Consider the following 17,644-nt stretch of genomic DNA (forward strand, 5'->3'; position numbering starts at 1 on the left):
TTGAAATAAACAAATCTTTATTAAATGTACATTAAAATCATAATGTTCACATGCTGAAGAATATATGAGTACCTGTTAGATGCCTGTTTAGGAACTGCAGACATGGTGGGCTAACTGGAACATACAGGCTGGTCTAGGGGACAGAAACTTCAGGCCTCTCTCTCCCTGGCCATTAGGACTCCCTGCGGGACATATTCCCTCTTCCCAGACCACACTTTTTACTGGCCTTGTGCTGCACCCTCCTCATGCCTGTGGCCCTCAGGCTGGAAAAGGTTTCCTATCCTTGAACAGTGGACATCTCCTCCAGCTGGGTGAACAGCCAGAGTCTATGGCTGGCATATGCACTGGCACCTAGGGGAGAGGATTAGCTCATGCATTCCGCATAGCACCTTTATGCATTCCGCATCTATGGGTTTCAAACACCTGAAAGGGGCTAAACTTTTGCTTCTTTGTCTAGTTTTCATCATTTCTAATATCCCAAAGTAGCAACTTGATCCATTTTATAGTCTCAGTTTAGCTGGCTTTTGTGAGGCTGTGAGCTACAATGTGGTCTTCTCCACCAACAAGGCCTTTTCCAATAATGCACAGACCCAAAGAATGATTCCCATAATCCCTGACCACTGGTCTTGCTAGCTAGGGATGATGGGAGTTGTAGTCCAAAAACAGCTGGAGGCCCATGGTTGGGAAACACTGGTCTAACATACAGTCACAGAATCATAGAATTGTAGAGCTGGAAGTGAACACGAGGGGCATATAGTCCAACCCCTTGCAATGCAGGAATCTTTTGCTCAACGTGAGACTTGAACCCACAACCTGAGATTAAAAGTCTCATCCTCTACCGACATGAAATTTATTGTGGGGAAAAGGGGGAATCCATTCAATGTTAGCCATACTCAGAAAAGACCCACTGAAATTCCTGGAAAGGTACATTAATTTCAGTGGATCCACTCTGAGCAGAACTTAGCTGGATACAACCCAATATTTTCATGTGCTTTGCTAAGCACATAGGGATGAAATTATAATTTCAATGGGACATCAGCAGCATTGTGTGCAAGGCAGTAGTCTAAGTCTACACAGAATATGATTCACAGTATCGATTTTCCTCTTGTTAATTAGAAATTGATTGCTGGTAGCATACACATCTTTATGCATCAAAATTATTTGATTTTCTTGTAGCAGTTCGCTGATCCTTAATCTGAGCCATAATCTTTGAAAGTTCAACCTTCTTGAAGGGAGCAAGTTTAGCTCTATGCCACTTCTCGGTGCTGTCTGTGCTTTATGCACGCAGGCGGGTTTGAAAGATGCTATTGTTTCACACTTCAATATCAATGGCATGGAATAGGTCTGAAGGTCATTTCAATATTTTCCAGCAGAACAAAATCATACCTACATAGCTGAATCCTGTAGAGAGAAAAGTGAGGTAATATATTATCAATAGAAAGACTACCTAATCTATTTTGTTTTGAAGATGCTTTTGAAAAATGCACTGCTCTTCACCCATACAACCATAACTAAATTGGAAGATGTCTTCATTCCAGCCTCAGAAAGGCAAGAAAACTCCCTATTCCATATATTTGGGGATGACACATAACAGCTAGGCACTGTGTTTGACCTCTGAAAAAGTTTTTTTCTGCCATCTTCAGGTCTTCCTCTTTGTTCAGTCTCACACTTGGTACCACTGTACTCCATTTTGAACTGCACTACAGATTTCAACCTCTTTCTTAATTGCAACCTTCCCTCAGACTGCTTTCCTATCTTTAGCAGTTGTCCACCTTTTGCACCACAGGCCCCCTATTTGCAAAATTGCCACCTTCAAATCCTCTAATAGGATGCAGCTCCTATCCATTCCCCTTCTGCTTCCCCTTTCCATACTAGGGAACACACAGACCTGCCAGAGAAGATTATATAGTGCATGCTCACTTGCCTATTTAAAGCACTTTTACATATAATGTATGTGGTATTAGGAGGCTCTTAGTCCTGCAAACTACTTAGAAGCCATCTGGGCTTCGAAAATCTTCATCTGAGCCTTCTTTTATTCTTCTAATTAAAGGTGTCAGTTCTCAGGGATACCTGTTGGTTCAAAGTCTCAAATGATCCCCCCATGTGTTCAAACTGAGCTTCTGAGTGGTCACTGGAAGGTCAACCAGCATGCACAATGACAGTGCAATTCCATGTATCCAACCCCCCCCCCCCGGGTTCTATCATGATTTTTAAGATCACCTGGGAATGTTCTCCTAAATACACCACAAACGGGCCAAATCAATATGACAAGGATGTACAGGGAGGAGTCGTTTTATATATCATTTTTTCCCATAATGCTGCACCTGCACTGTACAATTGGAGAGCTGATCCACACTACTATTTTTTGAGGTGTTGATAGTCAGCTCAAACATTTCCCACCAATATTTGCATAGTGAAGTGTTCTTGGGGAAACGCCTCTTCCACAAAGCACACACAAGAAGGAGTCATGTGACCTGACGGTCCTTTCCTCAAGGCTATTTTTCCAAGTACATTGTGGTGAGAGAGGGAGGTTGTGTTAGCTCTTCCTCCAGTGCCTTTCCGCTTTGTACTTGATACTGTTGGCAGATCACAAATTAATATAATTTTTGGAGCATTATTCTTTCATGCCTGTGCAATTCCTTATCTATTTTTGTTCTAATTTAATTAACATTTAGAGCTTGGTTAAGTACTGTTGTTTTTAACATATCTCTGAGTGTTTATGCAATTACAGTAATGATGAATAACTACAGAAGCCATATGTGTGTGTTCACATCAATTTCACATATTTTACCCAACTGCAAGATGCAATTATGCAATTACAGCCTATGATTGTGTAATAAAGAACTTTGTGCAATGTAATAATTCAGTTGTCATTCCAGCCAGACTTGCATAATTGTATATGAGCAACAACAACAAAACACACACACAATACAAAGCACGTAATATACTGATAAATAAGTTCACCTGCTGTCCATATGAAGTATATATAGAACTAAAACCATAGTGGTCACAATCCAATGCATTGACTATGCACACTTAAGTGTCACTGAAATGAATGGCATTTAGGTATGTCTAATTCTCTGCTGGATTGTGGCCAATGAATTCATGCCTGAAGCAAGTAATAGTTAGGACTAAAGAAAGTCTAGTGGAGTATACAAAATGCTGCGCAGAATGCAAAGGTAATTGGCTAAGGAAGTTATTTTCCGAGCAGTCACAGCTCCCCCTACCATTACCTGAGCCTGGTTGTCAGGATTAGAACGAAATCCTGGCCCAAGACAGCATTAACAAATATATACAATCTTCCTTTTTTGTATTATTTATCCCATCATTCTGTAAAAGGATTTGTGGTTGGTTTGGATGTTGCCGGTAGGTCTCAAACAAGCCTGTTATGCAGTATCTGTGAGATGGGGGTCGCAGTAGACTGGGGACCTGCTGAACTGGTCAAACCAGACTCTTTGTAAGCTAATGACCCCAGCTAGGGCCAGCTAAGCACTCTGATTAGAATCTAAAAGAGCAGGCCATGTTGCTATGAAGACAACTGAGAGGTGATGTTCTTCAGGAGGGAGTAGGCATCTTTCCCCAACCCCCCACTTAGTCTTAGTTCTAGCGACATCATATTGTAAGTAGGAGAGCAATAGCAGAATTAGTGTGCAAGTTTGGCTGGAAACTGGAGAGAAGGACTTGATTTCCTTGCTGTGCTGAATGAGCCCTTCCATCCTGTATTCCACTCAAATATATGTGCAAATAAAACCAGATAGCCACTAACCTTCATTCAAAGGAAGTGGAACCCCAGGTGAGTGCTGGAACCTCTAGAGTCCCTCATTATTCAGAGATGGGGGTGCATGCAGCAATACTCTCACTGACCACTTGCACAGTCTTTAGCTTGGTGTTGCAGCTCAGCTGCCTGTTATGCATGTGCATGCATGTGCACATACTACTCTGGTGGCATGGGGGCTATTCATTTCAATACAATTCTCATACTACCTAACCACCCTCTACTGCAGGGCTTAAGAACCTGTGGCTCTCAGAGTACTGCTGGACTACAACTCCCATCATCCCTGACCATAGGCCATCCTGGCTGGGGCTCATGGGATTTGGAGTCCAATAACATCTGGATGATTGCAGGTTCCCTGCCATTGTTCTACAGCACCCCATGGTCCATGCTGTTATTGAGCAGAAGACCTTGATAGCTCAGCTATCTTTTTTGAAATTTCTGCTCCAGGTCCAATCAGGTTAAAGTCATGTTCTCCTATTGCCATTGTGCAACATGCTCCCAATAACTTGTTCCCTGGCCCATTTGTATATAATTTCTCCATCTTTCAGTCGTCTCCTGATCCTCGTAAGAACTATGTGCTAAAGAGCATTATAAAAGGAAGAATTCTGCAGCTGAAATCAAAGTTAGATCTCATACAAACTGCTATGGTCCTCTGCTTATAAGGTTGGCATTATTAATAGTCATTTTAAGGACTATACATAAAAAGATGTCCACACAGAGGCTTGCAAATAAGGCAATCAATGCAGGTTTTGTTAGGTTGCAAGAAAAACTATATGCTTACCTTTGGGGATCTGAAAGAGATTTTAATCTCATTTGGAGGACCCTAAGCTTGTACTTGGGGCCTATTGCATTCCTTGTAGAAAATGTCAAGGCTATTTTGGATACATTGTCGAAATCCACGTCAAATCCAGCAAGCAAATGGGCTTGTCTATATTGGTGAAATGCAGCTGCACCGCTAAGGAGATATCAGGACACATTATTAGTTCAACACCTATTCTACGTCTTTACAACTTGTGGCTCTGCAAACCAAACACAGCCTGCCACCCATGTCTGCCGGTTGATAACCCTTGCTTGTTCTTGCAATCCCAGGCAGGCAGCAAAAATAGCCAGTCTTCAAAACAGGAAGTGAGCCTGGCCTGAGTGGTGGTGAAGAAAGATATCTAAAATAGAGGGGCATCAGCAGAAGGGGAAAATGTCAAGCATCCTGTATATTCATTCTCAACTACGCATGCTTTCTCATCCACACATAATCAATAAGAGAAAAACACCAGTTATGTTCTTGGCGTTCCTTATATGCCTGGTATTATTTCCTAGCTTTGAACCTGCCATATTTATTGGAACAAAGCCAGGTTGCAAACTCATCAACACTGATGAGACATGCTTATTTTTCTTTAGGCCAGCACCTTTGCCATTGCATCACACTGATTAAAAGACAAAACAGACACAACTATTTGTATTTTGCAGTGTTTCTGTATATTTATCTTCAAACTGCCACTTCATTCCAAATGCAATTTACTGGGAAATAAGTATCACTTATCTCAATGGGACTTAGGTATACTTATGGCTGAAGTGACTTCTATAAAGAAAAGATTGACTAAAATAAGACCCACCTATTGATTTTGGATTCTGTTGTATTTCCAGCATTATCTGTTATTTTGATGTTTATGAAACCTCTCCTACTATTTCTGTTCCAGGTAATAATATCCACAGAGTAATGATACACTGAAGGGAGAGGAGGAAAGAATGGTAAATTAATGCAATAAAATATTGTGCTCAGCAAAAAATAACCTCAGCTGCCCTTCCCCAAGTGGTGCTATGGCCAGGGATTTCAGTTTGAGAGCACTCTTGAGACTTGTGATCTCTTTGCATACAGTGATAACTCGGGTTAAGTACTTAATTCGTTCTGGAGGTCCGGAAACTGTTCTTAACCTGAAGCACCACTTTAATGGGGCCTCCTGCTGCTGCCGTGCCACTGGAGCACGATTTCTGTTCTCATCCTGAAGCAAAGTTCTTAACCCGAGGTACTATTTCTGGGTTAGCGGAGTCTGTAACCTGAAGCGTATGTAACCCGAGGTACCACTGTATTTGTAAAGGAAACATACACTGCAAACATAGCATAGTAGAAGCAAATAGTGTCCGGTGGGAGGCATCAAAACCACTGATCTTGCCTTCAATTCCCAGAGAGCAACTTCTACAACCCCCAGGCTGCATCCAGTTCAGCCAGAATTCAAAACCATCTGTTCTGTACCTAGCTCCCCATCTCCAAACTGTCCCTCCCTCAGATTCTGCTGGGTGAAAAAAATTCAGACTATTAAGTGTCATTAAAATCCTTTTGTTGTGTAGACACCAATCATGTTTGCCAAGAGAAAAAAAAGATAACGATAGATCCATCTTAACTGAGAAAGCAAAACTAAATGTTTGAAGCATTGTATTGTTGTAATATTGTATTACAGAATGTAGGTCTAATATCTGTGAATTTAATACTATCAAAGGTACTTAATACTAAGTTAGATGGTTTTAAAATGCTAGTATTCATCTCATGATGTGGTGGTGCTTTATGCTTACTATGCATATTGTAAATGAGTGCCATTGCCATTCTAAGAGAACAAGGGAGAAGTTCGTGGTGAGCTTTGGCACCTCTTTTTCTAGAAAAATAGCACTGGTCATATGTACAAGTAAAACTGGTGATGATACTGTAATCCCCCTATTCCCATGCAGCATGCAAGGATTGGCTGACACACATCAAATTTTCAAACCCACAGAAATGTGAGCATCTGAAAATCACATTGACATACAAATCATGATGCAATGCATTGGAGCAAGCACCTAGTTAACTTGCTTCTCTTTCTTTGCAATTCTTAAATTAATATTTTTTTCTGATTATCCAATGCAAATCCAGCTGAATCTCATTTCCAGCTCATTTGTCATCTTTTACCAGGTGCCCAGATAATTTCCTGTTTTCAGCATTTTCCCCTTCCTACACATAGATCTTCTGAGCATAAACAATACAGCAACAGAGAACGAAGTTTAATCAAGAGTGTGCCATGCTATCTGTACAGCAAAAAGCAGTTTGTTCATAATGTTATTAGATAATGAAAACTGGAGAAAGGGTAGAGAGAATGGTTAATCACTTACTGCAGAATGGGTCTTTGTCTGAAGTATCAAAGTAAGCTCTTGTCACAGGAGGGTTCTTTTCAATTAAACGGTCCTTCCACTTATCAGCATAATAACCTGAAATTTAAATTGGAATGTGTTCAGCAGAAAATTAACAAACAAAGGAAAGATAAAAATCATGAAGATTGGTTTTTGTTATATAACGTTCTGGGAAATGAAAACTAACATCAGCTCATAAGAACTTAGACTCAAGTAATGCATGCTGAGTTCTATTAGTCAGTGGGTTTATGCACAGGAAAATGGATTACACTTTGGCTCCTTTGTCACTCCAGCTATAATATAATATATATGTTCATTCCTTTCTGTCTTATGTCACTATTAGTCATCTTGCTTTACTGATTTACTAAGCTTGTGGCCCCATGCAGACGATGGTGTGGTGAAGAAGAGATACTCAGAGAGTAGCCACAATTGCCCTCAGTTCAGTTGGATTAGTTGGCTTAACTGCTTTTCTTTTGTCTTGTGCAAACCATAAGGACAAGAACACCCCCAAAACAAGTCAGATTCAGAAGATAACTTAGAACCTATTTGGAAGACATCAACAGTAATTCCTGGTTCATGTGTAACAGGAAGTGCAGTTACTTCCTGGTTTGATTCCTTGGTTTGCACCAGCAGCAAAGCAGAAGCAAAGGGGTGATGTGCAGGTGTATGAAATACATGCATATAACTGGTCTATTAAGCTAATGTTTAATTATCTGTGCACAGCCAGTTTCTTCATTATTGCACAACCAAGAAATTATCCATAGCATGCTGTTTCCACTTGCAGGATAATTAATAGCTCTTACCCAAAACTGGACATGGGAGTGGCTGAAAAGCTTCACAGTGCACGCATTTTCCATTCCTATAATTTACGTACGAGTCACAAGGGTATCCAGTTACATTACAATTCTGTTTCAAGGATGCCATGTACAAGAAAACAGATCTCTGATGATCACATTTTAAATACTGAGTGCCTTAAAGTAGAGAAAGTGTTACAAAAGAAACAATGAAGCAATACAATGTTAGTTTTATAAAAGCAATACTAATATTATTAAGCAACAACATTTTAAGTCCAACCAATATTTTCCTTTTATAGATTATCAGCAGTGATTTTTCCCCTGGGGGGACACAGGGGTACACATACCCCTAAACATTTTGTGAATCTTTGTACTTTTGTCCATTTACTGTATTTATTTTCCCCAATTTGAACTATAAAATGGTGATGTTCTTGAGTCAAAATGAGAGTATCCCTAAACATTTTGTTAGGGGGGAAAGCATTGATTATCAGTGTAAGACTAGGTTGTCATCTAAGCATATATAAAAGCTTGCCAAATTAATGTGAATCTTACAAAAAAAAGGCTGCATGTCAAATAGTGGTGGCCCATGTGCTAAACAGTATTATGTTTTAAAGTGGCAAATTTGACTTTTGCATCATTTTATGTTTTCCTACAATCAGTTCTTGCACAGATTCCCATCATGGGACACAATAGCCAACTCACAAGAAGCTGTGTTTTCTATAGCAAGTCTCATCCCTAGTCTATATTCTGATCTATAGGGATAACCACCACTGAGAATATGTGATAGCTGATGCAAGGAGGAGGCCAGTGGTCCCAGGGTTCCATACAGAAAGGCAAGGATCAGCACCTTGGAGAGAGACCAAGGTTTGGGATTTCAAGACCACAAATAGTGACCTTGCTGCTGAGGCAAAACATACAAGTTGCCTCAGCAGTGTCCTGAAGAAAGTGGAGGATTCCTTAGGCTGCATATCCAGTAACTAGAGACTCAACTAGTTCATCAGAGCCAGAGAAGCCGCTGTCTTCACAAACAAGGCAGGTTTTGGGGCACAGGGAGAAGTGGGAGGTATGACTTTGGAGGCCGAGGCAGGCCAGGGACCACAGCCCAGGTGCGGCTCATTAGCTCTGGGAGGAGGTGTGTGATTCCTCAGCTGGAGTAGCCTCAGAACAGGTGAGGGTCACATGTCCTGACAAGCCCAGATGCTGCAACTAACATGCAAGGAATAAAAGGGAAGGCAAAGCTGACTGTGTCTGCTCAGCTGTCTATGTTGATGGAGCTTGCTTTGGGTGCTGCAGGACTTCTACAGGACTGCTTTGGGTTTGACTCTGGATTGTGTTTCTGGACTGATGGACTTTGCTTATGTGGATTGCCCTCCAGACCATGTTTCCTGACAGCTGAACTTTGGATTTGACATACTGCATATGCTGCCAGGTAGGCTGGGGATCCAGGACATCTAGGTCCTGTGGCTTCAGGCTGTAAGGACATCTCCTCAAGGCTCTCCTCTAAGGTATGTGTGGACCAGTCATTGGAGTCTGGTGGCAGAGGTGCCTTTTGGTGGTTCAGGGGTGATGTGAGCTATGGTGCCCATGGCTTCATATGGGCCCATGGCTCCTTCTTGGGACTGCCATCACTAGAAGACTCTTTCTCTGGAGATTCCTAGTTTGGTGCCATCCATCTCTATTCTTTCTCCCCTTCAGTTATGGACAGTTTTCATAGCAGATATCTGCACTTGTAAAAGAACATGCAATAATGTTGTGAACATGACATCCCACTCTCATGCTTTCAGCTATAAGCAGCTATTCCATCTGTATTGCTTGTGCAGGCGTTCTTATCATGTCTTTGCTGAAGCCCTGGCAGATGTTAAGGAAACTTCTGATTCCCTGTATAAGTGCAATGCAGGTATTTCTTCAGTTAGAACTGACTGCTGCTCTCTTGTAACTAGACTCATTGTGACTGAGCCTACTTCAGCCACACTGGCATTCTGGAATATAATTTTAGCAATGCACAATGTTGTAAACATATGGTGTTCATATGGTAATGTGACATTTCTGAGGTTGTATCAGATCCTTCTGCTTGAGAAAGGCATCTGCTTGTGCAATGGAACTTCGTCCTCCACTCCTCTCCACCCCCCCTGTGCACCCTCATAATCTGCTCCAGAGGCTTGGGGAGATTCTCTGTAACCAATTGGGGGGGAGGTATGCTGAAATGGGAGCAAAGGAAGGGGAACTGTCATTGTGTGAGTGGAATGCTCTTCACCCAAGCATTCCACAAACACACAACAACCCTGAGTGTTCAAAGCACTTCACATCCATTATCTCAGTAACCCTTGCAACAATAGTTAACTTGGAGAGGCAGTTATGCTACAAATTTATTTAGAACAGGATAACCCATGAAAGCTTTGAGATAAATTTAAGCAAAATCATTTGTAGAACCATAGAATTGGAAGGGACCCCAAGGGCCATCTAGTTCAAACCCTAGCAATGAAGGAATCCTGACCACAGCCATCCCTGGGTGGGCTCAAACCACCAGCTTTCTGGTTAACAGCCAGACGCACTGGCCCATTGCACCACAGAAATCACACGCTTTAACTCAGCTTCAAAACCCAACCAATTTCATTTCCTAGTATTGCACAGTACATAAAGTACAATGCATAGAAAAGACTGTAAAGTTTCTTTTCCTTCCATAGGAGAAAACCTTAATTAGAAGCAGCAGTCCCACCTCAAGGTGAAACCTATGTATTAAAATTGGTGCAGTCTTTTCGCTTCAAAAGGGAGAATGACACTATAAAGGGTGCATGTAAAGAATATCAGTCAGGAGGACCATTCCACCATCCTGCCAGGAAATATTTATTTAATGATGCTAATATATTTGCCAGTTGATTTGTGAAAACCCAGTTGATTCCAGAGCATAACCCTTCCTGATGTTTTTATCTATTAGAATTAATTTATCTGTATTTACCACTGAATATTGTTTTTGGGCATCCAGGTTGATCTGTTCCTCCATTTGGGTAGAAATCGATGTTTCCCAAAGGCTCCCTGTAGCCCAAAGCTAAGAAAAATAAAACACATAGTGAAGAAAAATGCAGATGTCATTTCACAATAAATGATAACACTTTTCTCATGCATTTGTCAGAATGTTCAAAATGACAAATAAAAACTATTATTCATATTTACAAAGATAACAACAACCAATGAGATTGTATTATGGAAATGTAACTAATGGATGCACAGAAGTTGAGGGTGAGGAGGGATGTTGCTGCAGGCTCAGAAAAACTGGAACCAAGACACTCCCCAGGCTCCAGGGACACATAACTAAGTGACAAGTGTGTGACAACTATGTGAACGATGCTTTGGCTAGAACATCCTACAGGTATCTTGCATGGGGTGAGTAGGCGGGTTATAAATTGGCCAAGGTTGGTCATGTTTTCCCTGGAATAGCAGATGGCATTTTCCTCAGGCAAACATAATGACCTGCCAGATGCCATTATTGGGCCAGCCCTGATAAATTCTAAGATTGTTCAGGGAACCAAACATAAAAAACGGAAGGCTCTCCTCATGGAGCCAAACTTGGCAGTGAGTCTGATTCCTTTTCAGCACCAGGTGAAGCCCTTTTTATTTCCCAGGCTTTTAAAAAGCTGTGTTTCATACAATTTTTTAGACTGTAATCCTGTGCAGACACACACTTGGAACTATCAGCCATTCTTGAGAGTTTTTATCTGAATAATCTAGCAAGATAAACATTACATTTTCCCCCTTTATTTAAGAAAAGGCACGACTTCCTGTGAATTCAAAGCAGTTGGTTTTTTCACCAAAACCCACTGGGGATACTTACAGAAACTGGTTAATTGCACTGGCCAGGAACAAATGAACAGTGCAAGTAATTCTGCCTGAATGAATTGAGTTTGAACTAGTGTGTATTCAAGACCAGCCAGTAGTATTGCTTCAAAAGAATAAAAAACTGTTTTTGTTTTTTGGTTATGTATAAGCCTTTCAGAACACTTGAAATAGTTATTTTTCTCCCAGCAAACCAGATTAGGGGTGTGGGGAATCATTCTCCATTAGGATAATGGAAATCCAAAATGGTATAATTACCATCAATATCAGTATGAATAACATCAACAAATTGAGCATCAGTGTGATCCAATCTTTCACTGGGCAGCTTTCCTGTAAATGATGGCCCTGCTGGGTCAAGACCTGGTATGAAAAATGAAAAAATTAGCTTATTATAATAAAAATTGTACACACACACATGTATGTACATACGAATCTGTAAATAGTATTTGAGTGGAAGCAGACCACAGCAGGATAAAACACACAAGTATATAGTCAACAAGGTTCCTCCCAACTGTTAAGCTTCATCAGCACAAAAGTAATTTAACAGTAATATAAAACACACCCGCTATTTAAATAAATGAGCTTTCTCTCCAATTTGCCCGTTCTCCTCCCTAAGGAAAGAAGGATGCAGGTCAGGATTATCAGAGAGAATGTAAGCCCACTGATTGCAGCAATCACTTTCACTGAACAGTTGAATTCAAGGTAACTAAAAAATACTTAATGCTTTGTAAATTCTGACCCAAGTATTTGGGATTAAAGTGGTAAACTCTTGTTTCATATTCCTGAACATCTTTGCATTCATGGTGTGTTTGCTGAAGGTCAGTGTTGACTGAGATTTCTTTAAACAACAGCTGACCTCCACTGGTTCTACTTTAAAAACTGAGGAAGGGCGTCACCAGAAGCTGCCTTTTCATTGTTTAAGTCAGAAGTTGCCAACTTGGTACATTAATAATAATAATAATAATAATAATCTGACTGTTTAGTTGCTTGTTAGCCAAAGATCTCCAAGCAGCTTTCACAAAACATTTATAAACACAAACATACATTATAAGTTTAGAAAATAATGCAGAACACCACAAGAGCCAATGTTGTAGATTATATGTCCACAACATCCCTGACCATTGGCTATGCTGGCTGGACCAGGTGGGAATTGCACTGCAAAACATATGAAGGGCACCATGTTGGCTGTCCCTGGTTTAAACTGTATCTTTTAGAAGGTGGTCAAATTTCAACTATGTGCATGACTATGGCCAACTCACTTAAACCCACCTCAGGCACTGTACCTTATGTTGGGTGACTAAGCCAGCTTGACTTTGTTTGCTTTCTATGACAAACTGAATCATTCAGCATAGGGAAACAAGAATGAGAATAGAGAATAAAACACCAGAATGTCCAGTTTTTAACACTTACCTGTAATTCTGCGAATTTTGCCATTGTATGCCTTCCCAACAAATCCAGCTATATGAGCCCCAAGGCTTACTCCGATCATATATACAGAGTCAAGAGACGCTCCATTTGCCTGTCAGTAAATATGTATGGATAGAAGGTTATAGGAATGTGAACCACAGAGGGCAAACCAGCTTTTATTCTTCTTTCTTAAATAGCCATGTTCCAGCTTTGGAAGTCCAAAGGCTTTTCAAGAGAAGATGAGACATGAAACAATTTCTTAGCAACTTCAAAAGGAAGTTCTTTGTAGCAGAAAATTAATGCCTTTGTTGCCTCTTTAACGGTACCAAAAATGCCATATATTTATTACTAGGCAATACATACCCACATTGACTATATTTCTGGTTATTTCTATGTAGCATGAGCAACCACTTTCTTCAGTGCAGTAAAGCAAGGGAAACAAGGAGACTATGACCACATTCACATCATATATTTAAAGCACTTTGATACCACTTTAAACAGCCATGGCTTCCGCCAATTCATTATGGGAACTGTAGCTTGTTAAGGAAGCTGAGAGTTGTTAGGAAACAGAGCAACAATTTTCAGAGTGATTTAACAATCAATCCCTTTTCCTGGGAACTAGCTCTGTACTGTTTACAATTTCCCTTAACAAGCAGTGGATTTCTGGGATTTTGGGCAGAAGTCTTTCCTTGCCCTAGCTGGACATGCTAAAGATTGAACCTGAGGCCCTTTGTATGTCAAGCTCTTCCAATGAGCTACAGGCTGTCCAGGTTTGATTATTTCTTGCCATTGTAGACCCATCAAAATGTGGGAGAGTACAAGACAGTTCAGTATTGCACACGGCAGCAAGTTCAGCAGCATGCTTCAGGAGGAGTTTGGAGCCAATGCATCATCAAACATGAAAGCAGCCGCTGCTAGTTTGCTGTGGCTGATGTGCCTCAGCTCCAAGGGCTACTTCACACATTTTTATTTTTCCTAGAGGGCAAGAAATTTCATGTTATAAAAAAGTGTGAGAGCTATGCAGATCATGTGCAGACCTTTTTTTTTTTTTTTTACTGTGTTTACAAATCCTGGGCAAGTATGATTCGCCATGGATCTGTGGCACATTTACAACCGTGCAATTATTGCAGTGTTAGTCTGCATGTGAGTTCACACATTTTTCTGCACAAAAATATTTTCCATATACGCAAAAGCATAATGTGAAGGGCAAAGCAAACAGTGAAAGGTCATACATCTCATTACACCCTTATACGAGGTACATTTACCAAGAACTAACCAAGGTCCTGTCACCCTTATAAGACAGTATACTGGATTAGAGAGAGGTAAGAAGGCTGTTGTGTCATGGCTTCCTTACCAGCATTTGGTCAATAAGATTGTTCAAAATTCCTACTACTGTCTTGGCATTTTTAACAGCACTAGGATAATACACAGTCGTGGCACCCCGATTCCAATCTACCATTATAACATTGCTGTCTTCCTTTTTAAGCAGAAGCGCTTGAATTTCATCAATCCATACTGGTGGGGAACCTGTAAATCTGTAACCATGAATAATAATAATAGTTTGCTTGGTCAGATTTAGATGTGTAGAAGCCGTTAGATTGTTTTCACTGAGAATCTCTGCACAGTTTTGGTTTCTCCTTGTGTGCAAAAGCAGTTGCACTTTTACATCTGTACCAATCACGGCATTGCCTATGTTAAGATCAGTAAATTTAGGGCATTCTTGTTCTGTATCTGAAAGATAAAATAAGTGAGAAATAAAACACTTTATCAGTTAAGACAATTCTTTTTAAAACCACAATTTACCTCACCGACCTACAAAGTATACAAGGAAGCTTACTTCATTACTATCCTGTTTTAGCTTCCCAACAAACCTGTAAAGGAGCTTGGCCTCATAAAATTGTAGAATTGGAAGAGGCCTTGAGGGTCATGTAGTCCAACCCCCTGCAATACGTGGTCTCCCATCCAATTTGAAACCACACTGGACCCTGCTTAGCTTTGCAAATGTGCTAGTGGTTTATTGCTGCATCAGAATCAGGAATTTACCCAAGGTCACCCAGCAAGCATCTTGGCTCACATGAGAAAGGATTTGAACCTGGGCTGGCTGGTCCAAGTCTGCTCTGTTTAATACAACACTGCATCTGATTAAACAGGCCATATTTTGCAAATGTTTCATTGAGTTTTACCATTATGACAAGCTTACATCTTGAAATGCATTCAAATTACTGTCATTCAAACAAGCTCTATCACAAAGAATGAAAATTCCACCGTCCCTAACCTGTGTTAGTCCTTTTAATATAATGTGTGCATTTTTATGGTTAGAATGGTTGCTTTTAATACCTTTCTGTCACAAAACGTTCCTGTTGTGTCAAAGATAATGCCTGCAGGCTGAAAATACCTACAATGTAACTGCTACAATACAAAAATGCATTGGACACATACAACTTGAATATGTTAAATGTAACACAGCAAACATAAACTGTTCCACAGTGTCAGTCAACATCAGTGCAAAACCTCACATTGATCTTCTGTCATTTTGTGTGTCTGAGACACCCATATCTTTGTACAGATATAATTTATGATCCGTCTGAATGTGAGAAGTAAATAACTTTTTAAAATAATGACATGCTTAGGCTTCTGTTCTAGGTTTGTTTGTTTGTTTCCAGCCTTTTCCCCAGACTCAAGGCAGATAAAAAAACACAGTTAAAATAGAAAAAGCTAAAAATATATTAAGATAATCATTAAAAAGCAATTAAATGCTAATCAAAATAAAACAATATTTTAAAATGTATTAAAAATACAAAAGCAACAATGATAAAAACAGCACTAATTATTTCCTTCAAAACAGTCAGATCCTAAGGGCCTATTTGAATAAAAAGGTCTTCATCTGCCAGTGGAAGGCAGCCAGTCTAACTTCTCTGGAAAGGAAAGGGCAGCCAGTCTAACTTCTCTGGAAAGGGAGTTCCAAATCAGGGAGCAACCACTGAGAAGGCCCTCTCCAGTCCCCATCAAGCATGCCTGTGAGAGTGGCAGGACCGAGAGAAGGACTTCCCCTGAAGATCTCAGGGCCTGGGCAGGTTCATATGAGAGAATAGTTTATTGAGAGTAATTTTTGAATAAGCATGCTCTGAAGAATCAAGGTCTTAGATGTTTAAATTGTATGAATCTGCTTTATACTGAGTCAGACCACTGGTCCATCCAGCCTAGTGGTGTCTTTTCTGACCACAGCTTTCTAGTTTTCTAACTGTAGGTGCCAGGGATTGATTCTGGAAACATTTGCATGCGACACACATACTCTATCACTGAGCCAGTCCTCTATACTATACACTATATTCAGCGGTAGAGCTACACTATTACATCTCAGCAGCAAGGGATTACTATTTTTTCCTGCTCTCTTTCGCCACACAAGGTCAATCTAGCTGCATTTTTTTGTCCAGAGGTCAAAGGCACCTTTATTTGTTTTACAACGAAGGAATAACCTTTGTACTGTTTGTGAAGGAGTCAAGTTAATCTGACAGGCACTGAGAATCATGACTCACACAATACCGTCTGAAAGTCTGAAATGTATGCTTCGTTTCCTTTTAGCAAAAATACATGAGGAACTTGTAATTGGTTATCTTACCTGCTCTCACACACCAAGCCACGAAACAGGTGAAGACACATAATCCCAACACTGGTGATCTTTGAAAAGCAGCGTGTAACCACCACATTTCAGGAGGGTGTTGCTTTCTCCTTTTAACATGCTGCCGTTTGCTTCAGTATTCAATTAAGAGTCACTGATAAAATGGGTGTGGTGTTTAGAAGGAAGTACCTGGCAGAGTGAAACCCGGCCTTTATGCTTTTGCAATCTGGTGACTCCTCCTTTCCAACTAACTTATGTAGGCAGTTTCTGTTCCTTTTAAACTCTCTTGGACTTCTTGGAACCTTGTTTTACAGGACTCTGTATCTTGATAGCAGATACTTGATGTAGAATGCAAGAGGCAACATTGCAGGTTCGGTGGGATGTAGAAGGGATTACTTCCAGGTTACTTGCTTAAAGAGTGTTCAGCCTAACCTGTTTGCAGAAAGATTAGACAACACTGGCGATTTAATGTGTATTTACCCTGATTTGTTTGTGGGGAGATTAGACTAATAATAATAATAATAATTTATTTATACCCCACCCATCTGGCTGGGCTTCCCCAGCCACTCTGGGCAGCTTTCAACAAAATATTAAAATACCGTAATGCATCAAACATTAAAAGCTTCCCTAAGCAGGGCTACCTTCAGATTTCTTCTAAAAGTCTGGTAGTTATTTTTCTCTTTGACATCTGGTGGGAGGGCGTTCCACAGGGCGGGCGCCACTACCGAGAAGGCCCTCTGCCTGGTTCCCTGTAACTCAGCTTCGCAGTGAGGGAACCGCCAGAAGGCCCTCAGCCCTGGACCTCAGTGTCCAGGTAGAACGATGGGGATGGAAATACTCCTTCAGGTATACTGGACCGAGGCTGTTTAGGGCTTTAAAGGTCAGCACCAACACTTTGAATTGTGCTCGGGTGTTTTGTGGTCTCGGCGGTCTGTGTTAAGCAACAGTTCTCCCATGCTTTCCAGTACATTTTCCCACCATCTTCCTCACTGGAAGAAGTCCAGTCTTTTGAGGATGCAGGTTTCCTGTCCAAGAGGTTCAAATCAGTTTGCACAGCATATATTT

The 17,644-nt window shown here is 40.6% G+C and overlaps 1 protein-coding gene across 1 annotated transcript in view; it reads right to left on the minus strand.

The window, feature by feature from the left end:
* The window catches only part of LIPI (lipase I), a 19,650-nt gene continuing 2,006 nt past the window's right edge, over positions 1 to 17,644 (minus strand). Inside the window, 11 exon segments of the mRNA XM_028726931.2 lie at positions 1 to 1,401; positions 4,557 to 4,730; positions 5,386 to 5,497; positions 6,911 to 7,006; positions 7,732 to 7,899; positions 10,679 to 10,768; positions 11,812 to 11,913; positions 12,964 to 13,072; positions 14,315 to 14,691; positions 16,580 to 16,661; positions 16,664 to 17,011. Coding sequence (XP_028582764.2) covers positions 1,326 to 1,401; positions 4,557 to 4,730; positions 5,386 to 5,497; positions 6,911 to 7,006; positions 7,732 to 7,899; positions 10,679 to 10,768; positions 11,812 to 11,913; positions 12,964 to 13,072; positions 14,315 to 14,691; positions 16,580 to 16,661; positions 16,664 to 16,699 — 1,422 coding nt within the window. The 5' untranslated portion in view covers positions 16,700 to 17,011 and the 3' untranslated portion in view covers positions 1 to 1,325.

Source organism: Podarcis muralis, chromosome 4 (assembly GCF_964188315.1).
Source record: "Podarcis muralis chromosome 4, rPodMur119.hap1.1, whole genome shotgun sequence".
NCBI lineage: Eukaryota > Metazoa > Chordata > Lepidosauria > Squamata > Lacertidae > Podarcis > Podarcis muralis.